The following is a 26298-nucleotide window of genomic DNA, read 5'->3' as shown; positions in this document are numbered from 1 at the left end:
AGTGACGGGAACTCACTGGCTGCTCACAAGCTTCTCACGTATGGTGGAGAAGTCCATCGGTTTCTTGATGACCTTCCTGTAGCCGGGGACCGATTTCAGGTTGACGGGTGTGAGAAAAGGCCATGCATCTTGATGCCGCTCCAACTCAGCAAGGAGAACCCTGTTGAACACAAATACACACACACACACACTGTTAGACACTCTGGATTATAGTCAGGGTAAAAGCCTTGGATTTCACATTGAGAAGCTGTCTTTTAAACTGCAGCTCCCCTCAGACCTGAAGAGTCTTGCTGCTTAATATTGACGTGTTCAAGATTGTGACTTGCGTAAATAGTGTTGTTTTTGTGTTTACAGCTTGTTTCTGCTGTCAACAAGAGGACAGAAAATCAGTTGAAGGACGTTCAAAGTTTGGTAAAGTTTGTGTTTTTATGAGGATAGGCAAAATTCTAATCCTATTTAATGATAAAGTGAAGACATCCTACAGTAAATCACAGCTCCTGTACTATTGTCTAAGAAAAGATGCTGTTAAATAAAGAATTCACAGAGAGACAAGTACGAGCAGGCTAGAGACGCATACCTGCATAATCCCAGGTCCCTGTTGTTGTCTCTTGCTGTCTTGGCTCGCTTCACACACACAGGGCTCTCCTGATTGGCTGGTGGCGGAGCAGGTGAGCTCTCTTCTGTTTTCCTCTTCCTGCTGGTGTCCTTTGTTCCTTTCTTGGGCGTACTGCTGGCGCTGGCCGGGTCCTCCTCTGACACTTCCCCGTTACCCGCCTGCTTCCCGTTCTTCTTCACCTCTCCAGCTTTCTTACCTCCCCCTGCGCTGGATGCTACTGGTTTGCTCGGAGGTTTTTTGCTTTTTGGAGACGGACCACTCGCCTGCAGAGAGTAAAAAATACAGTCTCTTAGGTACAAATGCAACCAACCGTATAGTGTCCATTTAGAACATATTAACCTTCTAATATTGGCTTTATTACCAGTACTTAGCTTCTCCCCTGACCACATATAGAAAATCATGATGTAAGGCTTGATTTAAATGTTATATAAACAATAATACATAAGCAGGATTCCCTTTACAATGCAATGCATATTAAATGCTTCTGATACCTTGGATATGCAGGCCGGGCAGTACCAGTCTCCCTCTGGGATACATGTGATCTTGGGTTTGTGACAGTAAGTGTGGCAGCCTTTGTCACAGCCATCACACAGCAGGAGGAGATCCTCGTTATCCCCCTTCCTGCACATCTGACAGTACTGAAAAGAAGAGCGTAAACTTCCTGAGTTTGTTTTCATGTTGTTGTTTGAATCGAGATGTGGCTCTATTTGATCTGCTGCTCACCACTTTCATGATGGACCTCTCCCAGGCGATGGACTTCTGCAGTTGCTGGATACACATGGCCAACTGGGCGGCACTGCGCACTTCACTCAGGGCCTTCCTCCACACCTTCATACCGTGGGCCACCTCCTCCTCACCACTGGGAGAAGAGAAAGAGGAATGATGAGACACAAAAATGCACACATATTTGTGAATATGTGGGTGCATTTACACACACACACACAAAGCAGTAGTGTGTGTCAGTTGAACCAGCTGCTAGCAAGACATAAAGAGCTCCAGCTGTGCAGAGAGAGGCATGAGGATTTTGGGGGTGTGGGGCACTGGGGAGAGGTACACACCGAATTTGTTATGTCAAGGGGCGTTCATGCAGAGAGAGTGAAGGAGTTAAACCTGTGTAAGTGTATGCTGTATAGAGGGAGCCATGAGTATGCCCAAAACCAAGGTTACTGATGCACAACACCATGCAGATGACTGCAGAAAACAATGCCTCTACAGGACATGAAGCTGAGTGGAGTCACCCCCCCATCCCTCCCAAAAAACTGCACAAGACCAAAGGAAGAAACGAAAATGCAACAAGCCACCACAAAACTCCGCTGTGAAAGCAGCGAAGACCCTCACTTTTTGAGTAGTATGGGAACATAAAGCACACACAGAGAGAGGAAAGGCTCTTAGTGGGAGAGGGGGGAGCTTTGGTTGGAGAAATGACCTACCCTTCCCTGTCAGCACTAGTGGATGGGGCGGGGGCAGGGACAGTGACCGTACCCACATTATCCAGCCTGATCTGAATGGTGGTACCTAAGGGACTCCTCAGGTACCTTCTCTCGATGTTGCGCTCCAGATCAGTCAGACGTGTCACTGCAATGTCCAGCGGGTTGTCCGGGTGACGCATCACCCCGCCCTTCTCCCCCCGCTCCTCCGGATGCTCCTTGGAGTCCTTGGAGTCCTTGTCTCCGGCGTTCGCTGACGTCGGCGTTGATTTGGTGGGGGGCTTGTGCTCGAAATACACCAGGTCCTCTCGCTCAGACTGAGGGTCTGGGAATGTCCAGCCCTGCTAGAGGAAGCCAGATGTTTAGTCTTATGCTTAAACACTACTTTTACACTACTTAAAGTGCATAGTGGGATGCTTGTCTTCTTATATTACCTTGACCTGCAGGCTGGCAGCAGTGACCTTCCTCTCCAGCTCCTCGACCTGCTGCAGCACGGCAATGTCCATCTCCATTGCCTGCTCCTCAACACACCAGCCACGCACAGACTCCACACTGACCTGGCTCTCCTCAAGCTCATGCAGCTCGATCATGGCCACTAGATGCACAACAAGACAAACATTAGTCAGCAAAAACACAGACTCACTGCTGCAGGTTAACACATGAGCAGTGCAGCCGAACATGCACAGATAATCTTGTAGTTTAATCTTAAATAATGAGTGTTTGCAGGGATCATCAAGGAAGGGTTTGGACAGTAACCAAGCGACTGTATCTATAACTCTTCGCTCTTGTTCCTATGCCCACACGATTGTTGAGCCACTTACCGTCTCTGTGTTTGGTGCAGACCTGGGGGATGATCTCCATGTATTTCTGAATCTGCCTCTGGAGGCCCTTCTCTCTGATGCCTCGGCTGTGAAGAGCGTTGACTAAAGCCCTCAGCTCCTCGATGTCAGACACTCGCCACCACCCTGACAGCAACTCTGAGACAATAAGCACAAACAGGGGTGTAAGCGAGGAGACGCTGAACATACATCTCTGTAAAAAGGCGCTTCATTCAGCTGTGTTTTACTCAAATGAAATTGCTTACAGCAGAGCAGAACATTCCCTAATCCAATTACATTCGATTATTCAGGCAAGTGAAATCTTTTCAGGCAGGTGAATTCTTTTCAAGGGGTTGATTGTGGCCTCTACTTTAATTGCTCTCAGTGGTTTTTTGTCACTCACCCTCTGGAATAGGCCGAGGTATGGGGTGGTCCAGGGATTTGGGCATCTCCAGGGCAGGAGAGGGCATGGATGAGGATTTCTCAATACGAGGTAAAGGTGATTCACTCTTACTGGAGACACTTGCAGCCGTGTTGCCCTCCAGAGAGTGACCCGGCATGGGGCTGGGGCTGCTGCACAGAGGCAAGCTGGGACTTAACATGCCACTGGACCAGCTTCCGAAAGAAACTCCTAGCAATGAACCACCTGACTTCACCTGGGGAGGAGAGAGGAAAAACAAAAAGGGTGAGGGAGGTGGCAGAAATAATTGTACAGGAGAAAAACATCTGTATTTGTGTCCTGCCTCACCTGCAGGGCTGATAGCGGGTAGTTGAGGAGGCCGGCTGGGTGGTGGGGGCTGGCGGAGGCTGAGGCAGCAGAGGGGGTGAGAGGCAGGGCAGGGGACGGAGGCGGGGATCTGGGCCTGGCTGGGGTGGAGGATGCTTGGGGAGACACACGGGGAACTCCTTGAGGAGTCGTCGCGATGGAGGCGAGGTCACAGGGGTTGCGAGGGAGCAGACTGAACCAGTGTCCGCTCCTCTCTGTCAGGACTCGGAGCAGCTGGTCGTTGGCTTGGAACATGAGGTGAGGAGATGGAGCAGGGGACGAGGTTGGAGGAGTGTTCCCTGGGCTTTCACGTGGGGCGGGCAGGTACGGGATGGGTAATGAAGTTGAGACTGGGGGAGGGATGCTTGTAGAGTCATTAGTGGTCACCATGGAGGGGGTTGTTGCTACTGCCGGCTCAGAGGTATTGTGAGTGGGGGAGGATGATATTATTGTGGTCGTGGCAACGGGAGCACCCACAGGGCTGCCGTTTTGCCTCACATGGGGACCCTCCTTGTCCTCTGCCTTCACAGTTTCTTTGCCGACGTCCTTGTTGACGTCCCGGAATGTGCACAGTTTGGAAACACCACCTGGTTGCTGGTAGAAGATGGTCGGGGTGTTCATCTTCCCCTCGTGCTCCTTCTCCTCCTCTTTCTGCAGCTCCAAGCCCTGTGTTCGAGTGCTCTGCCCATCCAGGTTGGTGGATTTGTCCTTCTGCAACTCCATCTCCTGAGGTTCCTCTTTGACCTTGACCTCTTCTGCTGCTCTCCTCCTCCTCTGTCGCTCCTCCTCAAGTTCCTCAGGAGCTGCAGGGAGATGAGAAGGTTAATGTAGCTGCAAATTTAACTTCTGTGGTTGATATTCCAACTGTGTGCTGAATGATGCAATCTCAAATTAGTCATAGAAAGCTGAGACAAAGAAAAACAGCATAAGCATATTTCACACCACAGAAAACTGCTGAATAGGCTTCTTAACATATATTTCCTTCCTCTTCCTGCAACAACAAATCTTTCCCTCTAATCTTCTAGATGTTTTTTGAGTATACATACAATGCTTCATGCAATCAGATGAGCAAACTAAAGCATCTTTATATCAAACTCAGACTGTGTAACTACCTTCTCCACTCTCCATGGCTTCGATGAAGACCCCTCCGCAGTGGGGAAGCACCCAGTATCGGCGGCGGTAGCGGTCCTGGCCGTACATCATGGAGCGCAGAGAATGGGAAATCTCAAACAGCTTTCTTCTGATTTGATGATGTTGCTGCAACGGAGCAAAACATACACTGTGATTTTTATGCATTATTTTTTATCTACAGACCTTCAGGAAAAACAAAATGACACTTATGCAACGCAAAGTCCTTTTGTAATCACCGTGATAGATTAAGCATTACATGCTATGCTAATGAGGTAATTAATTAAGCTAATTAATGCCTTCATTAGCAAAGAGCCCCCTGTCAGCGCACATGTTCATGAAATGTGCAAAACATATGATTGTTTTAAATGCAAACTGTGTTTTAAAGCAGTTAGAGGTTGGAGCTGTTTTATGGGAATAAGTGTAGGAGGTGTTTGTCTCATATATTGCATTAAAGTGTGTTTATAATATCAAGACATGATCAAAGGAACACACAGTCAAGTCCTGCATAACCAAACAGCAATAGTACTCCGAGTATCTCTGCTTTATCTCTTCAAATTTGCTTACCCAGAAGACTTTTTATCTCTCTTTCTTTCCCATTTTTAATTATTCATTATCAGTGTAAACCAACCATGCATTCATTTTCTAAAGCTTTAAAAATGTACATTAATGTGTGTTAACTTTGTTGCAGCACTTTGCAGTGGAACAAACCTTGGCTAGTTTCTCGATCTGCTTCTCCAGCTCCTCCAGACTGGTGGCTTGGTCAACGTCATCCTGACAGGACAAAACAAATACAGTATTTGTCTCCAAGCAAACGTCCAGAGTGCAATTTTCTGATGGATCTACTGATCAATATCTCTTTTTTACCTCATCATATGTCTCCACTTTTTTGACCTTCTTTATTTCTTCTTCTTCCTCTTCATCATCCTCCTCCGCCTGGTCGTCGCTGTCGTCATCGTCGTCTTCATCATCGTCGCTGTCTGCGGCCAGCTTCCTCTTGCGCTTGGCGGCAGAGGACGGAGTGCAAACGGACTGGTTCTCCTCCACACCCATACTGGCCTCTCTCCTCCCGGTACGTTTGGCGTAAATGGTCCTCAGCCTGTACGTACACACACAGCTTTAGTATAATATCGTGTACAGAGAATTAAAGAATTGAGAGTGATTAAGAAAACATACTTCTTCAGTTTCCCCTCCATGATGATCTTGTCCTTCCTCATGTTTGCCATCTGATCCAGGCTCTTGTCAATCTCACTGCAAGGAGAAATGCAATCCTGTCAGTTATGTACATACATGTGTTTAGGATTATTAGAAAGACATGACATGCAATTAGTTAAATATAAATGCTCAGGGAGACTGGCAACCATCTACAGCAGCAAGTAAAAACTTTAATAATCTGGTATCCCGGAGCACAAATTATTACTTGCATAATTATTCTTACTGAAAATTACTGCTCCCTACTGCAGCTTTATTAAGCATTTTTCACTGCATCAATAAAACATATAATTATTGGCTGATGAATAACTTCAGTTTTAAGCACATAGAGATGAATAGATTTGCCCACACTGCAGGGCTGGTGAATAAAAGTGTTGGATTTCTAATTCAGAGGCAGAGGACATATTGTAGACCACTTTATAACCATCCAATAAAATGCCATTGATTCTGAGTTTATGAAGTAAACACACTCAGCCGTAATCAGTTGGATAGTTTTCAGTTTCAGCTGCTTCTCCTACCTGATGACACTTTTGCTGCAGGCCAGCTCATTGGCCAGGAAACCGAGGATGGAGGCCTTCTGGGAGGGCGTGTGGGCCTGGAAGGCCTTGGTCTTCAGACTGAGGGCCAGAGGGGCCAGGTCTGTATTGGCACAATGGGCTCCCATGTACATCTGTAGCACCTCAGACACATTATCCCTATTGATGCCAACGTTGGTCAGGTGGTCCCCCAGCATGGTTTTTGTCTGAAAGAAGGACAGGGTGAAGTTTAAAATTGAGATCTTAAGTTGTTTTTTGTTATTTTAGAGTGAAGAGCAAATCATTAATTTAATGTAAAGGAACAAGTACTGGAACCTAAAATGAACAATATCAAAATGTAATACAATAAAGATCAATAGTATTGCAAGGATCTGCTTGATTAAAAGTTAAGAAACATTCGGCACAAGCATCCGCATTCTCACGCTGGTTAAACCGGTTCAAACGTATTCACACGCACCATGCATGATTAACTAGCTCTGAACTCACTCACCTTCTGACCAGGTGGTAAACCAGGATCGCAGACAGCCAGAGACAGCAGTTTGACCAGAAGGTCCTGGACTTGGCCCATGCTGTCCCCAACATTGAGCAAGCCCTCCTGTAGCATGCCCAGAGTGGGCACGTCCACGTTCAAATCGAGCCCCAAAACCTTCCCGAAGCCTCGCAGGAACTGCATCAGCATCAGGCAGTCGGACACGGCCCGGCCCGGGAGGATGAGTCCGGGAATGCGGGAGAACTCAGGGAGAGGCTGGACAAGGGAAGGTAGGCAAAGTTAGCATTGTTAGCTGTTTTTGTTGTTGTTGCATTTGTTACTGTGAGAGAATTATGTTAAATCTAATTTGGGCTACAGAAAATTATGATTTAAGCAACTATCAAGCTCTCATTATATTTCACATCTGTTGCCTGTTATCAAGATGGTGTTTTCCAATCCATAGTGATGAGAGCTCATTTTCTACATCATGCAGTACTTTCCTTTAACCACTTGGGGGCACACACTTCCACATAAAAATACATCCCTGCCATGAGATCTTATGATGAGTACTGACCCTCAGGAAAACATCAAACTGACTATTTAGTAATAATAATGATGATGATTAGCTGTTTGTTGAGAAGATGCCACTATGTTGAACTTAATCCACATATTTAGCCGAATGAGAGAACTTGAGCATCTACATTCCCAGCACTGACCGGATGCACTGCTATCTTAACTACCTTATGATCAGACAGACACATGTCTTCATTTGGCTTCTTCAGCTCCCTCGCTATCTCCAGCTCCAGCCTGCGTTGCTCCAGTTTACGCTCTTTGTTCAGGCGCTTCTCATCCCTTTTCTCCTGCCGCAAGCGCTCGCGCTCCTGGAGAGTTCCAAAATTCAAGGGAGCATTAGGGAGGCAAAGTGTATGTGTGTGTGTGTGTGTGTGTGAAAACAGACAAGGTTTACTTGACTTTGCTGAGCAGTATTAGAATTCAGCCTAATGCTGCTGTGCATTCAAAGGAAAAGTGCTTGAGGGCCAGAATCTTTTGACTTGGTAAGTGTGTGGAAAAAAAAATTGAATGGAGGGAAAGAGTGCACAAAAAGGAGAGAAAGCGGGAATCCGTCCAGAGAATAATGACTTTTCATCGGGTGGACTGTGTGTGTATTTCCGCATTTATTTGTGTGCATATAGGCTACCTCTGCCTTCTTGCGAGCCTCAACAGCCTTCATCAGCATTACATGTTGCCTCCTCCTCTCCCTCTCCTAGAGTGGCAAAAAAACAGACACATTAACAAGCACACGTCGCGCACACAGCACTCAAGGTCGACTAAATTTAGTATGTATTAATGTAGAATTGTGATGCATTAAATTCAATAGAGGCACCATACTTGAACAAACACACAACGATGCTTCACATGTATACACTTTCACATGTATGGTGGAAGCATAAGTGAAGAGTACAGTATTACGATGACAACCAAAAAGCAACACATAGATGCGATACAAAGTAGATGTGATGACAGGCTCAAAAAAGAGAAGCAGCTGGAATCGGTGACGGCGCCTCTAAACTAAAGCTGACACAACAAAAGCAACAAAATGCTGGTTGCCAGAAGTCTTCTGATATGCCACATTGTCGTATGATAAAAATAATAAATTCTGCTATTACATGAGTTTATTTGACACATCATCCTCATAATATTTGGTGAGGGGACGACAAATACGAATGGATGGTTAGGGATAGCTACAAACACAGCAGTTCCACTTCAGTGGCTTTGGCAGCTTAGGTATTAGCACAGTATGTGACTGCTGAGGATGAGACATCTATGTTGTTCTTTGGTGCATGATACACAGTCTACTGCAAAAGGGCACAGGAATCACTGCTGACTGACTATCATTTCATTTGATCTCTTTAGGTTTCCGGCTCCACCGTATCAGCCTGTCATTCCCTCTGTGATCCAACAGAAAGACACAATTGCCACTATTAGAGCTTGCCAAGGACATTTCCATCACACGGCGACCAAAATGGTCTGTTTGTGAGGATTGTTCTGTCAGTGTGATAAACAAAACAGGCTGGATGCCAAGCTCTCTGCTTCAATATTTCGATGTCCTTATTGGTTTGATTTATCTACAAATGGAAAACTTCAAAGGGAACAAGTTCAAAAGGGACATAAAAACCTGTGGCATTCAGCTTTTTCTGCATTTCTAATTCGCTGAATATGTTTTGGGTCATTTTGATAACAAACTACAAAAATAAAAGTAATACAACTGCACATGACATCCGGTAATACAAGGGTAATTTCATGTATCTCAATCCCCCTCCTTTTCTGTGCTTAGTGTAAAAAGTACAAGGGGGTTGAGGCAACAATCGGCTCACTGTGAGTCCACTGTGAAGCAGATAGGCGGACCTGTAGATTCAGCTGCGACTGTGTATGAGTGAGAAGGGCTTCAAGCAAGACAGCCAGGCCAAAATAAAATGCTGCGCAGAACCACATTTGTCCCTATGGTGGAATTGATCATATTCTTTTAATGCAGTCTTTAATCAGGTTTATTTGCAGCAATGCTTGTGCCGTACCCTCACCAAAGGGGGAATCTGCCTTAAAGTATCACCACCATAGAGACAAAATGATTCTCAGTAGCTGTTTTCATTCTTTGTGCAGAGTACAGGAACAGTGAATGACAGAGAGGCTGGGATGGGGCAGGTTAAAGTCCAGCACTCAGTGGACTGCAGAACAGATGCACGGACGAACGGACACAAGCTCAATGTCTGGGCCGAAAAATCGTCAAGCACTCATGGGTAACACAGGCTACTCCAATACAACAGTTAGACAATGTATGTGATGGATGGAAACTCCTCGAGTGCACTTTCAGACAGTGAGAGTGGATTGGCTAGCAGTCTTTGCAATGCATTCTGAGTAGAAGAGGGGGGGAGGAGGATGGGGGGAGGGGGACAGAAGCTGCCTGGCCACCGTGACAGGGTCAGTTGTCCCTCAGGACGAGCAGATGGAGGCAGCATACTGACTCTTTTTTTTTTTTTCTCTTTTGTTGGTTTTGCTGGAAAGCCATGCAGAAGAATGTAGTATGACAGCAGCCAGTGCTACACTTAATGCATTGCTATGACAACCATAACACAACCAGTTACACGATGCAGGTGTTAGATGTACAAAAATAAACATACCCATACCATATCTAGTCTATGCCTCTCCAACTCCTGGCAGAGAGAGTTGGCAAAATATTATGGAACAGAAGTAATATCCAAAACCAAAAAGCATGGCGTTTAATTCAGAGAAACACTGAAGATTTCAACATAAAGATGTTTTCTAATTAACCACATTTATTCACACTCAAATACACTTTCTCTCTCTCTTTCTCTCTCTCTCTCACACACACACACACACCTTCACATTGCTATTAAAGAGTAGTCTGAGGTAAATGGTTCTATTCAGCAAGTTGTAGTGGATGCCTACCTGGTGTTTGAGAATCTCCGCCTGCTGTCTCCTTATCTCTTTCTCCTTAAAGGAAAGAAAGAGAAGATGAGGGGGGGAGAAAAAAATCAATATTCATCCATTGTGCCGATATCATAAAAAAAATCACTACAGACTGATGGAATTTCAGCTCCTTTCAAAGGCCGCTCTAATTTTATTGCTAGCACCCTTAAGAGGAACAAGCCCCACATTGTAGCTCACATGGAAAAAATCGACTTCATGTGATATTTGATCAAAAAGGAATCCATGCCACACATGTGAAGATCACATTAACTGTAATTTGACATCTGTTTCAAGGGTTTTATGAAAAAAATAAAAGACGTACCTTTATCCGTTTTTCAGCCTCCAATATTTTGGCATTGGCGGCTTCTTGCTTCTTTTTGCGTTTGGCCTATGAATAAAGATTAAGGTCAAGAATCACCGAGACAGACACACATCAATCAGTCTTGGATGAGGGCTTTGCTGCACTTTAACTGATTGTTTGCAGTTTTCTGGTTTGAGCAAAGATTTTATGCTTCTGAATGCCAGTAAAATTTGTAAAACACAGCGAATGAATAATGTATCTCTTTAACACCTAATTGTGAATATGTTGAAGCCTCCCGTTAAGAGTGGCTTGTCAACCGTGTCAACTCAAAATTGATTTAGTCCTGCTAAAACACTTTGAAGCTCCTGCAGTATAATTGTGTGCGCTTGCATTTGTGCGTGTGTGTGTGTGTGTTCATGCATCTTTGCACGTGTGTTTGTGTGTGTGTGTGGAAAACAGCACCTTTTTTTTCCCCTCGACCCACTTATGCTAAACTGTTACTGTTGTCTGATGAAAAAAAAGACTTTTCTGTCCAATTTAAATAAGGTCTGAAGAGGCAGCAACAGCCATTTTAATATTCAACAGCCGTCAACCAAGACCAATTTAGCATTAGTTCCATGTGGAATTATGCCTAAGAAGACGCAACTCCCTCCAATGCATGCCGCTGTTCAGTAATGAGCTTTAGGAAGATTAAAACACTATAGACTGAGGGGCTGAAGCTATCCAGGAATGTTCTGCTTAATCAGAGGTGCTGTTGGATCAGATTCTGTACCTCCAAAATTTGCTGCGCCCTGAGTTCTTTCTCCATCCGAATCTGCTGAATGCGCTTGATCTTTTCCTGTAAGAGAAAAAACATAATCTCTTAATATTTCAGACATTGGAAAACATCCTTAGATAAAATCACTTTCCGAGCACTCTATTCCACTCGGGGTGGGCAAAAAGACACGGCAATAAGTTGAGTGCTAGACGTAATGATGGTAATTGAAAAAGCAAGCTTTAAAGCATCACAATTTATCCATTCAGCATTTCCTGCAGTGGCTACATGTGTAAGGACACTTAGATAAGGAGGAAGGGAGGAAAAAAAGATTTGTCGGCACACACGTTAAGCAGACCCACCTGCTGCTTGAGAATCTTGATCTGCTCTTTCTGCTTCCTCCTCTCCTCCGCTGCCATGATAGCTGAAAGGTGAAGTCAGTGTTATATTAGTGTCCACAGAAATGACCTACAAAGCTGAGTAGAGATTTACAGCTGTTGGGCTCTATTTATCAAGAAGGTCAAACTGAGATCAAGATGTACTATATATGATAGGGAAAGACAGTCTGCTAGCTATGTCACTATGATGAGTCAATCTAAACAAAAATAAAACACACTAAACTCAAAATAACAGCATGTGAAATGTTGAGGCCCCTCACAGGTGTGAGTGACTTACTTTAAGTAGTAAAACAAACACTTAAAACAAAGAGATTTAGATTTGACTTTTTAGCTGTCACGTCATGTTCTGGAAAAAAGAAAATGTATAAGCATCATGTTGGAAACTGGCTGCACGGCAGCAATAAAGATTAGAGCAGAAAGAAGATTAAAGCTTAAAGTGATGAAAATAAATAAGAGCCTCCATATAAACAAGGGCTGTATAAGAAGCCTGAGTGTCCCCAGAGGCTGCTGGTCCTGCTGGTTTTTATACTATGTCTATAGAGGTGTTTTAAACAGAAAAACAGCCCTGTGCTCTTGTTAACAACACGCACAGTGGAAAAAATGAGTTTACCTTGCTGTTTGCGAGCTTCTTTGGCTGCACGCGCCAGTGCCTGCTTCTCCAGTTTTCTCATCAGTTTCATCTGGGCAGCCTGTCGGGCGATCTCTGCATGAAAAAGGTATTGTCAGTAAGGAATTTTCCAGAGTTGCAAAATACTACTGTAGCCTGACCTTGCAAATGTCACTAAGTTTATTCTTTGGTAAAATTTAGCCACTTAAAACCAATGCAGTTTTGTCAATGCAATTTCGATAAATGTCGATAAACATTTGAAATTATATTTTTGTTTGCAATATTTCTGCAAGGGTACAACTGAATACCAAAGGGTGACACTTTTTGTAAAAGCAGTATCTGCCCTTTTTATCAAAGCCACACAAAAGCCCAATAACATCCTAAAAACGATTCAAGTCTAAAGTATCTGAATGACTTCACATTAAGTCGGTGGTTCTAACAAACACGCATCACAAAAAAAACTGTTACTCCTTCGATGGCCTCTACTGCCTGCATAATGGCTGCTTGATTAATGGCACACACACTTCTGACAAACATATTTCAGGGCTCATTTCCTCTGCTCACCTTGAGCCTCTAGTTTGCGCAGAAGTTTGACCTCACTGGGACTGGGGCCCTCGGGTACCAGTGGATCGCCCACATTAGGGGGCCGTCCCTTCCTCCGCCGGTTACCTTTGGCACCTTCGCCTGGTAACTGACGCTCTGTATTAGGGGGACGACCCCTTCGACCTTCCATGGCCAAAATACGAGGAATGACCTCGTCTTCCTTCAACAGGCTCCACTGTAAACCCTGTGAAGAGAGGAGAAAGATGGAGAGACGGACAGATCGGGAGATTGGGAGGGATGGCGAGAGATGAAACGGTGATTGACAAGTTGACATTCATCATTTCATGTAACTTTGTAACAATTTAATCATTGGATAGTTAAACTAATCTGGGTGTATTCAACAGGGGTTAAAGTAAAATGTGTTGCTTAACTGATATGGTCTTATACTTTTTATATTGGTGCATATAAGCTGGCTGAAGAATACATTAAGTAAGAATTATTCCTTTATTGATCAGTCATTTATCACCTAGTTTTTCTCTGTCCCTCAGCACTATATGTACTTATGTTTCTCTCTATACGCTTCCAATTATAGACACATCTATTCTCTATTTTATCTCTTTGTATCACAGTCACATTACATGGCATATATCACTGGTCACCTGTGGAAGTAATGTCTGATTATTACATTTATCCATGCACAGTGAGAGGTCTATGAACTAGGACTACTGAGGATTTTGGTTGAATCCTATCCATGCCCTGACAGTGACTGCTGCATGAAGCTTTGCCTGCCGCTAGATGAAAAGATGAACAGGGATCAGGGACAGAGAGAGAGAGAGAGATGAAAGGCAGTCACCTGGGGTCCTTCTCTGGCTTCATAGAAGTCACCAACCCTTATCTTTGCACTGAAGCTAAAATTATCACGCGTGATGCCACTTACTCCATTTCTGGATAGATACTACAGAAGAGAAAATAATAATGGCGTTGGTTTAGGCAGAAAAAAAATTGCGAAATTTGCGACATTGAAAAGCAACTGGGAGGCACTAGATTGGAGGGAGTTAGGTTACAGTGTGCTTCTGTGCAGTGCTACTAATCATTATAAAAGCCAAGGGACAAAAAAAGAGCAAAAGCTCTCAGGAGAGAAAAACGGTTCTGACCTTGGGTTGCACAATTCAGTCCCTTTCTTATTTATCTGTGGCCATGCTCGGCTTTTTACTGCCTGCTGAATGTCTAGCAGTGAGTGAATAAGTACACATTTTTCTCTTTGCACTACTACACTCAAAAGCAGTTCTGACGATTAGCTTAGTATAGCTTTAGATGAAGAAAACAAGGAAGATTACAAACTATAATATGATGTAGAAAGGGGTGAGAGCTGTGCATCCCAACACTAACCATGAATCATTTTTCAAAGGGAGGGGGAAGGGGTGGAAAAGTGACACAAGAAGTGGATCTAAGAATATCATCTCTCACTATTAGGGTCACAGGAAGCCGGGAGGGGGTGGGGTTGGGGGTGGAGAGCAGCTGGAGCAAAAGCATAAATAATAGTCATGATACACAAGCATTTGTTTGAGCAATGTGGATGAGCAGTGTTGCAATTATTAGCAAAAATATCCATCGGTAATAAATCATAAACAAGGCCGCCCACAATGATTCTCACTGTTGTTCCTGTTACAAACTCAGGTGCTCATCTGTATGCCTCAAAACATCAGCTTCTGTATCATTAAGGTAGACTAAACCGCAGCATTGTGAGGCCGAGGTACCTTCATCACATCCGGGTACTGCCTCAGTTTCTTGCCACAGGGGGCGTAGTACGCCACCTCGCCCTGTGGCCGCCCCGCCAAGGATTTGATTCTTGTTTCTCTCCGCCACCTGTGTTTTTGAGAATGAAAAAAATGTTCAAAATAACACAGTATTGTAAATTTTTGACAATGTCTGGATGTCATCTCAAGTTGACAAAACACTCCGAAGACTCTTCATTCTTTCTCTCAGCCTCTTATACATACCCCAACTCCAGAGGTGTCATCAACTCCTTCTCATCCATCACCCTCTTCCTCTTCCCTAAGCCTGTGAAGAGACAGAGTTCAACCATCAATCAGACAGCACAACTTGTGTGACTGAAAACCTCACACACACACTAACAGCAGTGAAATCCACTGAACTCACCCGGAAACATTAGAGCCTGACTGATATGGGCTCTTGAGATCAATACCGATAGCAATTTTAAGAGGTAAACAATCACCAATTTCCAACATGTCAATAAAGTGCATTTTTGAGGTGTAATTAAATAAGATCTTTTAATGTGGATTCTGCAAATAAGATGATGCTGTACTACATGTCCTGCAGACAGTGCTCAGGCTATTTGAAACTGGTGTTGAAGCATGCTCTGCTGGATGAAAAGAGCCACTGCCAGTCAAAGCTGGTGTTCTCTGTAATCGATAGAAGCAATAATATATGAATGTGCCATAGCTGTGGAGAAAGTTGTACAAACTGCTGGTGGTTTTGTCGCCCATTTTGCATTCCTACAACACCCAGCGTGCATTGCGCCGCGCCCTCTGAAAGGAATGGCGCAGCGAGAGACGCTGGAGTTAAATACTACCGTTTTCCAGTCAAGGACATTGATCGCTGCAGGCAATGGCTCAGAGCGGTACAGAATCAGAAACATGACGAGAATGCACCGGTGGATTGTCTAAAAGATCTTCAGGTCTGCAGTCCACATTTCAAACCTCCGCCAGATGACGCATTTATGTCGTCTGGCGGAGGTTTTCCAGGGCCCATGGAGAAGTGGATAGTGTCCTCCAAAGGCACAGATCTTAATGGCATTAGCTCCCCATAACAGTATGAAAGGAGGTTGAAAATTGGCGAACTGGCCCTTTAACTACATGATGTCACTATTTCTAAATCACCCCAGACATTGTTGTCTGCATGTTTATTCTGTAAAAAGGCGTACATATTGGCACATATCAGAAAACATGTATGGGCCTAATCATACAGGCCAACCGATGTATTAGTCAGGCAGGTAAGTAAACATGACTGACTGACAACCAAGAATACACTTGTTTATGTGCACTGGCCTATCAATAAAACCCTGCCTTTTCAGCATCAAGTGACAAAAAAAGTTCAACACATAGACAATTCTCTCAAACAAAAATGCACAGCCTGATATAAAGTAACATAAAAGTTGCTTTCCGTCACATGATAATGCATAATGAACAGTGTGCTTCCATAAGAAGCTCACAAGAAAAGAAGATGCCTAACAGTAGGAGAAGGACTGGAATGTCTGCTTGGTACATTCCTGGCAAGCTACACATATGTCCTCTTTTCTCTGATCTGCGTAATCTCTCTGCATTGAAAGAAGGCGGAAATTAACCTTGTTGCCGTGCCAAACAAGTTGTCAGGGCTCTTAGGCATGTACCTACAGGACCTCAGAGCTCCGGTTTGGCCATAACAACCAACCGCCTCCTTCCTGCTTCCCTAAAATTAACAATCCCTCTTAACAGTCATCTCAGGATGATGGGTTGATATGGTAAACAAAGAATGACCTCTGATCTATTCTACTATAGCCTTTTTGTGGTATTACTTTTGTTGGTATACTGGTTATAAAATTAAACATCTGCAATTCACAGACGGACGGTAAAAGAAATGAAGGCAAAGGTCACATGCAACCGCTCAGATCAGACAATGTTTTGTTTAGAGTTTGTACTTCGTTGTAACTGTCTAGTGCCTTTCTTATCTGCTGCACATCTAAATAAAAATAGCTTGTACTATAAAATCAAATTAAAACCCCCCTTAATCCTTCATCTTTCCACTTTCCACACACAGACTTTTAAAGACATCTCACCTAATGGTGAGGCCAGGCTGTAGGAGGACGAGCCGGGAGAGCTGTGATAGGCCAAGGCACTGGAGCTGGTGACAATGGTGGGACTCTTGATGACCTGTAGGTTGAGAGGGGAGCAGCTGGTGGCGGTGTGATTGGTTGAGGTGTTCAGTAGTTCTGGGCCTTTGGTTAGCCTGCGGGGAGTCGTCTCCTTCTTAGATGATCCAGACGGCAGCAGCTTTAACTCCTTCACTTTCTTCCCAGAGACGTCGCTGTCCGAGTTGCTGTCGGACTCTGAAATGGGAGTCGAGGTGACACAGTGGGTGAGTTGATAGTTGAAACTTAATGGGTTTCCAGTTCATCGGAACAACCGGAGATTAAATGAATGATTTGTGTATGACCGGGTTTCTAGGATTTCAAATTGCTACTTTTTTTAAACTGGATAATTATTTTACTAATCAAGAAAATAATTAAAAGAGTAACCAGTAATTAAAATAATTGTTTGTTGCAGCTCTGGTGTTCAAATTTCATGGTCAGCTACAAACCTGAAAGACTATCATCTGAGTCCTCCTCATCCTCCTCCTCGTCAAGGTCGTCATCCTCATCATCATCGTCATCTCCGGAGTCGTCAGATTCCTTGTTAGCCGGTAGACCGGCTGTAGGGTTACATGTCCCAGGGATCCCTACTCCAGGAATTCCAACTCCAGGGATACTAACTCCAGGAATCCCGATCCCAGACTCTCCTCCGCGAAACAAATCCACCAGAGACTGAACCAGGTGGTTCTGAGAGAAGCCCTTCCAGGCAGCTAAAGGGTCTGCTTGTCCCTGGCCTTGCACCAGTCCTGGTGTCTGTCCCTTACCCTTGGCGGTCTTGTTCTTTCTGGATCCATGGCCTGTGGCATGGGGTGAGGTAGTGGAGGGCTGTGCCTGGGCGGCCGCTTGGGTTCTGCTCGCCCCTGTGCTCAGATTGACAGGCATCGACCCAGCATCGGAGTCGCACTGAGGAGACTTGCCTTTAGAGGCAGAGTCTTTGCGAGGTTTGGTGATGAGGGCCAGAGGTGCGTCCTGAGTGGTGCTTTGGATGACTCCATTAGGGTGGTGGGGTTCAGGGAGCCCCAGCAGGGCACTCGAGAGGAAGAGGTTGGAGTGATTGTTCTGGGGAGGAGGAGCGGGATGCAATGGCGATGAAGACAGAGACGTCCTCTTAGGAGACTTGTTTGGCCCCTGCTGCTGCTTCTTTAGCTCAGCTGGGAACGTCTGCCCTTGGGACATGAGAGTCTGGGAATAGAGGAGGAGGAGAGACGGAGAGGACAAGGAGAGGCAGGGAGTCAGAGGGGGGTGAGAGAGGGAGAGGAACAAAGAAAGGTTTGGAAAAAAATGAGAAAAGAAATAGGACAAAGTGGAGTTGCTCTCGCTGTCAGTTCACATCACTGTTGATTGTTTGAGCAGGTGACAAAACCACAATGGCGAACACTGGTACAGTTAACTGTGTCTAAGCCCCTTTCTGAGAAACAAAAAGAACATAAATGCAATAACCAAAGGCATTGTACTCGGCCAAGTTCACAAAAATAGCCACTGAGTATCTCTCTAAAATTGTAATTACTTGTCTGCACATTTGAAAAGCTCCATCATCATTATCATCATGCAGCTGGCCGTGTTTGCCTTTTTTACACTGATGACAAGTTTGGCTCAATCTGTGCTTAAGCAAAGGCAGGTTAGACTTCTGTGTTGCACTTTCAACTAGATGTGATATGAAGTGAAACAAATCAATTTCACAGACCATGAAATACAGTAACAGTGCTGAAACCACAGGGGGAATTTAGCTCGTTGTAAACTTCTCTATTCGGGTAAAACAGGGAAGGGGAAATGATTTTCACAGAATAAGCTGATCTCAAAAGGTTTAGCTTATTGATTATTGTGCTATCATTCATATTTCATCAGAGGGAAGGGAATTTTTGCAGTAAAAGCAAAGAAAATGGCAATTTTTATTCCCTTTCATCTGAACTGATTGAGAAACATAAATAATATAGAAGGTTTTACGCAGATATAAGATAAGAAAGTAAAACTATTAACCATCAACAGACTAATCATTGTAGCAGCAGAGCTACATTGATCACTGTAAGAGAGTCAAAACCTTTGAATACTTAAACATAAAATACCAAAACAACACATCTTAATAAGCTTGGTATGAAAGAAGGTTTGAGCGTTGCTGTACAATAAATTTGGCCTGTAGCAGCGTTAAGGTTGAATTACAGTTGAGACACTGATGGACACTTTTAATCCACAGGATTAAGATGCTAAAGATGTTAACTTAAGTAAATAAAACTGGCTAATTGTTTACATTGTCATCAGCAAGTACCGAGCTACATTGCAAGGACGTAACACAAGTCTGGAGGACATCAGTGACAACAGTGACAGAGTGCATGTTCTGGACATCCCTCGCGTTCATTATACATTTATAATTATCAGCGTTAGGGAGTAACATGTACAGCATTATGTCATTAAATGCATGTTATTTTAATCTGTTAGAGTTAATGAGCGACAACATGTAACATGTTAAGAATATAAGTATTTTCTTTCTGTTGCCTTACATCCGTTAGGTGTGCATGAATGCCTTCTCTTGGCATATTTCCAGACAGCGCAGGTCAGCAAAGCCGTTGGGATAAATTTAAGTGCAACACTATCAAGGGTAGGCTGACTTACAAGGAGATTTCCACGTGTAGAAAGGCTGCATTCATTGGGCGTTATGTGCATTATCGATTGTTTCTAATTTTTTAACTGCCATAATCAAAAAGATTTGGTACTATTATACAACTATACAATTATACAACCTGAATCTACCTACAGATTCTAGATAGAAATGTAGAATCTGTAGGCAGGGACGTGGATTTAAGGGGCGACAAGTGTTCTGGTTTCCGTTTGTAGTACGCTTGTAGTCCGAGTAATTTTGACCAATCACGTATCAGCAGGAAAAACAGTTGCGCGTGTAGAGCGAAAGCAGGCGGAACGTGATGTGCAGTAATGACATCTCGGCTCCCATCAGCGGCTTTCTGATGATGATTTAGCTTCTTATTAATCTCTAAAACAGACATGTGCAGCAAGTTCAGCTAACAATCTGTTCTAGATCTAAAAGTCAACTTGAGACAAATTCCCTTCACGCTGTGTCACGAAAGCCTTTAAGCGTTTAGATTTCCCGACTTCCTCGAATGCATCAGAAATGATTGATACGACCTCCGTTCAACAAATGAGCATTTTTAAAGTTGTATTCTTCTCCTCTTTAGGACAGACCTGATATAGCATCAGTTTTACTATTTCAAACGTAAGATAAAGTTAATTTTTAACATAGACTGTTGGTCAGACAGCATGTCAATCAGCCTTGATGCGGTCAATCTCGGATCCCATTGGCTATAGTCTGACGACGATATAGTCTCTGGGGACAACAGTGAACATGTCGGGCATGTCCGGTTTAGACAGCGGTTAGCGATAAATGACTTCTAGTCAAGACTTCATTTTCTGCCTTTGCCGAAATGTAAACATCACGGTGCAGATTTATTAAAGGGCTTTAACACTACTGTTCAGTGTAACACTTAAACTGTAAACTAGATATCTGTCACCTATAACATTGCATAATTAACCTCCCCAACACGAGTATTTACCTTTGTGTACCAATATAGTCCTTAACTACCGCACAGTCAATGACAAAACATTCTCTTTTTCGGAACTCTTTTCGGGTTAGCACATGAACAAAAGATGGTCACACCAATTTTATAAATAGAAACGTCCCTTGTTGATAACTATTAACATGAATGTGAATATGAATAAATGTCTTAGATGTGTGGTTGTTTTTGTGACCAATCCCAGTGCCCTACCAGTTAACTAAAACAAGCACAGCCTCCTAAATGAACTACACAAAACAAAGAGTCTCTCTGATGTCCAACTACACAGTGGTGAGAGTTTGCTCACGGCCATGTTATCATTTTAAAGAGGCTCTGTGGAACGTGTTTTTCTCTGATACAACATCCCGGCCTCTTGTGAATGAGGAACTGCAGCAGTCAATGATATGATTTCATTTTGAAATTGAGAGTGCAGCTCTAACGCGTAACAGTTCTTTAGCTGTCTGTGAGGATCTGCTGTTAAATAAATGTGCTAAGTGGCCACCAGATTAAAAGAGGGGCTGGTTCTGGTGCACTAATGATGAAGCAAAAGAGAGAAGTATGACTGCAAATTTAACTGCACACTCAGCTCTAGTTTATAAATTCATTACTGTCAATTTGTTCGGAATAACTTTCTCCACTACAGCTGACTGTGCAGTTTTATTAACCTGTCTACGTCTCAAAGAAAACTGTGTATATGCAAAACACTGTGAGTCATTTGAGTGCACATGGTGAAAAAGATGTTCTGGCTGTTGTTATTAGGTTGACTTACCTGTTTGAGCCTGAACTCACTGATCTGCGCGAGCGAAGCCTCCAGCAGCTTCTTTTTGTTGGATTTGGCAGAGCCAGAACCAGAGCGCTGACTTGGCTTCAGCGAGGACTTCCGAGAGCTTGTCACGGATGAGGTCAAACCAAAAGATTTCGGGGAGGTAGACGGCGGGAGAGTGGAGCGGGGTGGAGAGGGGACTGAGAGGGGCTTCGGGGAGGAGCAGAGGGAGAGGGGCAGGTGCTGGGGGGAGGAGGAGGGCAGCAGTTTGGGAGGTTTTGGGGAGGCGGTGCTGGAGAGAGCCTTTGGGGATGTGGTGAGCGCTATGGGGGAGGAGGACGGTGAGGACTCCCTGCGGGGCTGAGTGAGGAGCGCTAGGGGCTTTGAGTTGGCAGCCAGGCCGGTGGACTGGATCACGCTGAAGTGTTGCTGCGGCGCGTCTGTCCGGGACCTGGAGCCGTGCAGGGCCAGCGGCGAGGTTTGGGACAAGGCTGGAGGGGAGGCAGAGCAGGGTAAGGGCACAAGGGTGGGGGGGTTTGAGGGGGCCTTTTTGTCCGTCTTTGCAGAACCAGCGCTGGTTAGCAAACCCTGGGGAGGAAAGGAAACAGGGAATTGTTAGAATAAAGATCATTTATTTCAATTTACTCTATATTTGGGGCACTACTAAGTAAATGCAGTCACTTGGCACCAAAGGCACTAAGATGCTTAGAGCCTTGAGTGGCCGTGTGCATGCTGACTTTCTGTTGTGCATCCTATAGAGAGAGCTCATCTGTAAAATGAAAGAACACCTTAGACACTACTCGTCTCATTTTCTCTAAACTGTTAATTATGTCAGTGTTGCTTTTTGTGCAATGCATGATGGTATATAGTGCTGGGTTAATTACCTTTGAATGCACTATATAGTGTTTAATAATGCTGACAAAACATCCGGACAGCTCTACATAATGAACTCTTTCTATAGTGGGCTACATTATGGACTATTTAGGACACAGCTGTGCGTTTGCTTTCGATTCTTCTTCACCTTTGATTTCTTCTTTGTCCGCTTCTCAGAGTCCGATAATTCACTCTGTTTGTCCTCGTCTTCCTCATCTTCGTCATCATCATCGTCGTCCTCATCATCCTCTGCCAGGTCTTCCAGATCGCTGCTGAGGGAGCCGTCACTTGTGCTGTCTGAGGATGTGCCTGATTCACTGTTGCTCCCCCCACAAGTGTCTGCTTGCTTCTTTCGTGGTTTCTGAATTGAGAGTAAAAAACTGCAAGAATCAGCTTCACTGTATAATGAATGACTTTAACATTTCGTATGCCACTTCTCCTCAGACTGAGGGGTGAAATAGATCTCAGTGCTGACCTTCTCTTTCGTTTTCTGGATCGGCTTTTCCACCAACTCTGCGGGATTGTTCTGGGGGCTGCTACGGTGACTATTAGAGGGGTCTGAGTTTTTGGTTGGCTTGGTTGATGCCTGAACAGGAGCCGGACTCGCAGAGAAGCTCCCTGATTGTGTGGTTGGAGGACAGACCCCGCTGCCGTTCACTGCCCCGTTTACTCCTGGAAACACAAACCAGATCCATCGTGTTAGTAATCAGCTCCATCTTCTCTGAAAAGTTTGCTGCACGGGATAATAAAATATCTGGAACGAAGTGCAGAATGAAATAAGGCTAATAAAAATATTGATTTATACGTGTATCTCATCAAACATGCTGGCAGCGCGAGGCACAAGCCCAACATGAGTGGTTTACATAATAAAAGATAAATTAAAAGATACTGTGAAATTAAAAGAGTGCAAGAAACAGAGATTACGAGAGGGAACACGAGGGAAAGAGGCAGGGGGAGAGAGAGGTTGACAGAATCACTAAGTGAGGACTGAAAGTCATTAAATCTGTCTTGAAAAGGAGAAATCTCATCACAGGACAAAGTGGATTTAGGCTGTGGGAGAAGAAGACACACAGATACAGATAGTGGGAGGATTTTCAATGCAAAGTGCTGCTACATCTTACAAAAGTGATTAACTAATTCAGATACACATGCACTCTCATAAGACATGAATACATGTGCTGATTTTTCAGTTAAAACAGATCGAAATGTCCCTTTTTCACCTGCTACACTCCTGCTATAATTCTATTATAATAACCAATTTTTCCATGTGCAATGTAACTGTGAGGATCAATGAATGGATCTGCTGGGACGTGCTGTACCTTTAGGTGGAGCATGGCTGTTCTTGCCGGGCATCCTGATCTGAACAGGACTGGCGCTGTGGTTGGGCTGAATATGAGGGGTGAAGAAAGGAGGGAAGCCGATGAAAGAGGGGAGAAAGGCAGCAGCCCCCCGTCCATGGGCTTCAGCAGCTCGCCACCACTCTGTTGGAGAGCGGAGAAGAGAAGAGGATTAGAGATGCATTCACATTACGCCAAAAGCTGCCAAAAATTCAAATGTCCCCATCTTACCAGAGAGGGCTCCTAGCTGGGGGTGGGCAGCCAGAGCAGCTGACATGCCCAGGGAACCCAGGCCTCCAAACTCGGGCCTGCCTGCTCCGGCAGTGTAGAGGGCTCCGAAGGCTGGGTGGTTGACCAGAGGGAAGGCACTTGACAATGTGGAGCCAATGAAGGGCTGCTCTCCTGCTGCTCCAAACAGACGGCCTGGGAGAGATCCAAACCAAGGAGGACGTGTTCAAATGTTTTCAGATGAAAATCCATAACAGATAGTTGTGGCTAACTGCACAGTGGCAAATGATACAAAGCAACAAGTGGAGATTTGTTCTCAACTTTAATTCAGTTTTACTTACTGCAGAAAAACGTCCTGAAAAGTGTTTTAAGAATTTCTGAAAGTTCATCACTTTGTGTTTCCATCAATTCAAACACAAGAACTAAAGGTCTGTTAGTCTGACACTAAATAGGACTCATAAACACTGAGGGTATGTTGGCAAAATTGCACGTCTTGTTGAGATTTGTTTGTATTTATAGGCATTCTGTTGTTTCAAGCTCCTCTTTCAGTTCCGGAGACAGATGAAACACTCCTATATCACAGGATTTAACAGTGAAGTCCATACAATGCTGAATTTAGCTTTAAACTCTGATGTCTAAAAATAATCCATTTGATTGCATTTTAATACTTGTCGATATTTAAGTACATAAACTGCAATCTTGACATGAATAAACAGCCGTCCTGACAGCTGTTTATTGCACCTTCAGCAGAAGTCACTGCCCTACAGTTAGTTTTGTATGTTTATTTGTGTAAACCGAAACCATTGTTCTGAAATTACCTCACTTAGCTGCTTTCATGTACGGAGCGACAGGGTGTGCAAACTAGACTGAAACAGCTTTTGAAGGTGACGCCTCTTATCCCCCCGAATATAGAAGAATTAAATACAGAACGAGCGTCTTCTATTTGTGTGAGAATTAACTTCACATTTAGCTTTCGCTGAGTGAACTCGCCACCTAATTTTAAAAGACAGCCGTCCTGTTTGCGAGCACGACAGACTGACGCTTACGCGTATACAGTAAAACATCCGCGTTTAAATTACAGAGCATTTTGTCATAATCCAATTTCAGCACACGACTATTTGTGTGCTGATATTTCTTCAGTTTAGAGTTTCAGAATATGCCGGGCCGTGACAAAGACTGGATGTTGTCGGCGAGGAAAAGAAGTGTGTGTATAAGGCGTGAAAAGCTAACCCCCTTCTATCCTTTCGGCATTCAATTTCAGCACAGAAGAATACTTCATCAACATCATCATCGTCTAGCATTTTCCTGAGCACAATCATTTCTGGCAGGGGCGACTGCCACGTATTACCTCCTCCCAGAGTCAGATGCAATTTGGTGTGAGCATATTTCATGCAAATTCAATTTCTATTCCAGAAAGCGCGAGCCTGCTTGATGCCTCTGCATAAGCCAGGTAATACACATGCAAAAAAGTGATGACTGAAGAAAAGGAAAGTGTTGTACACAGTGCAGATGAAAATGTCAAACTACTATACACTTGCACACAGCACAGAAATGTAAAACAGAGTGACACTGGAGCGCAGTGTTTTCTGAACTAATGCAGTCTGGGATCTAATTATCTGCAGGGAGACACAGAGGGGCCAGTTCTGTGTGCAGCTATACCAAAACAGTGAAAGGAAGACTTTAAATGAACACGATGCTGCAGATGCGTCTCACAGACGGTTTTTAAGTGAGAATCAAACTGTTTGTGGTTCTGTGGTGAGAAACAAAGCTTTACAATCGTGCCAGCAGTGTGAGAGTATAGCCCTTTGTGTTGGCTTCAAGGCCCCTCTCTGCCAAAAGACAGCAAAAAATCTGCCTTTTGAATGTCATTAGAATATGCTGAATATGTAGAGCCCGCCTTGCCAGCGTCAGCTAGCGGATACGAAGATAAACGACTGCATTGCAACCCCCAGAAAGGCCAGCCACAGCATTCACTTACGCCTGGGGTGCCCACCTCTCCCCCGCACACCCCTTTTTTCCTTTCTAGGCATCTGCAAATGCCTTTTCAATATTAATGCAGGCTTCCAGAAGGCGAATAATTAAATCTCAAAATTTGAAGCGAGACAGAAGCACGGGAAAGACATACCTAGGATTACCTACTCTCTCTCCCTCACTCTGTGTCCCTGTCTCTCTCTCTCTCCCGCTCCCTCGCCCTCTTTCTCATTCTGTTTCAATCCTTCCTCCACTCTGACAAACTGCACCGCCTGCTTTTTTCATGTTTGGATGCTGCCGAAGGGGGATTAATTTGTTGTTTGTTGCAGTCAATCAAATTTCCACAGACAGATTTAAGTTAATTGCATCCGTGAGTTGATCCCCGAAGAAGAGAGCGCTACGAGCGCCGATCAGCTTTTATTCTCCAAGTGATATCCTCATCAATGACACATGCGCGCACACACGTGCACCCACGCGCACCCCACCCACCTACACACCCACACACACGCATAAACGCACTCTTTTTTATGTTCTTCAGATTTTTTTGAGTGTTATTGGCACATTGGCAAAGGACCTTGAATCATTGCCTGCAGAGTCT

At 44.3% G+C, this 26298-nt stretch overlaps 1 protein-coding gene across 12 annotated transcripts in view; it reads right to left on the bottom strand.

The window, feature by feature from the left end:
• Positions 1–26298, bottom strand: part of baz2ba (bromodomain adjacent to zinc finger domain, 2Ba) — a 66649-nt gene that overhangs the window by 1608 nt on the left and 38743 nt on the right. The window contains exons 4-37 of one of the 12 annotated variants that reach the window (XM_069657585.1): positions 23733–23924; positions 23484–23645; positions 22640–22836; positions 22313–22525; positions 21298–21879; positions 17418–18150; positions 16897–17166; positions 15062–15122; positions 14819–14927; positions 13915–14016; positions 13083–13305; positions 12522–12614; positions 11876–11937; positions 11532–11597; positions 10781–10846; positions 10438–10482; positions 10155–10181; positions 8171–8236; positions 7713–7853; positions 6994–7248; positions 6486–6709; positions 5932–6006; positions 5623–5854; positions 5467–5529; positions 4740–4884; positions 3610–4430; positions 3265–3517; positions 2865–3020; positions 2478–2638; positions 2047–2387; positions 1340–1475; positions 1108–1254; positions 578–879; positions 17–160 (exon numbers count right to left, since the gene is read on the bottom strand). In XM_069657585.1, the coding sequence (XP_069513686.1) occupies positions 17–160; positions 578–879; positions 1108–1254; positions 1340–1475; positions 2047–2387; positions 2478–2638; positions 2865–3020; positions 3265–3517; positions 3610–4430; positions 4740–4884; positions 5467–5529; positions 5623–5854; positions 5932–6006; positions 6486–6709; positions 6994–7248; positions 7713–7853; positions 8171–8236; positions 10155–10181; positions 10438–10482; positions 10781–10846; positions 11532–11597; positions 11876–11937; positions 12522–12614; positions 13083–13305; positions 13915–14016; positions 14819–14927; positions 15062–15122; positions 16897–17166; positions 17418–18150; positions 21298–21879; positions 22313–22525; positions 22640–22836; positions 23484–23645; positions 23733–23924 (6865 nt within the window). The remainder of the gene's footprint in view (positions 1–16; positions 161–577; positions 880–1107; positions 1255–1339; positions 1476–2046; positions 2388–2477; positions 2639–2864; positions 3021–3264; positions 3518–3609; positions 4431–4739; positions 4885–5466; positions 5530–5622; positions 5855–5931; positions 6007–6485; positions 6710–6993; positions 7249–7712; positions 7854–8170; positions 8237–10154; positions 10182–10437; positions 10483–10780; positions 10847–11531; positions 11598–11875; positions 11938–12521; positions 12615–13082; positions 13306–13914; positions 14017–14818; positions 14928–15061; positions 15123–16896; positions 17167–17417; positions 18151–21297; positions 21880–22312; positions 22526–22639; positions 22837–23483; positions 23646–23732; positions 23925–26298) is intronic. The other 11 variants (XM_069657820.1, XM_069657662.1, XM_069657829.1 and 8 more) reach the window with 11 other exon arrangements.

This window comes from Semicossyphus pulcher, unplaced genomic scaffold (genome assembly GCF_022749685.1).
Source record: "Semicossyphus pulcher isolate SPU_LCO1_2020_fin unplaced genomic scaffold, fSemPul1.0.p SCAF_1, whole genome shotgun sequence".
In the NCBI taxonomy this organism is placed as follows: domain Eukaryota; kingdom Metazoa; phylum Chordata; class Actinopteri; order Labriformes; family Labridae; genus Semicossyphus; species Semicossyphus pulcher.
The sequence above is the reverse complement of the archived record's forward strand: the minus strand, read 5'-3'. Positions and strand labels throughout refer to the sequence as shown.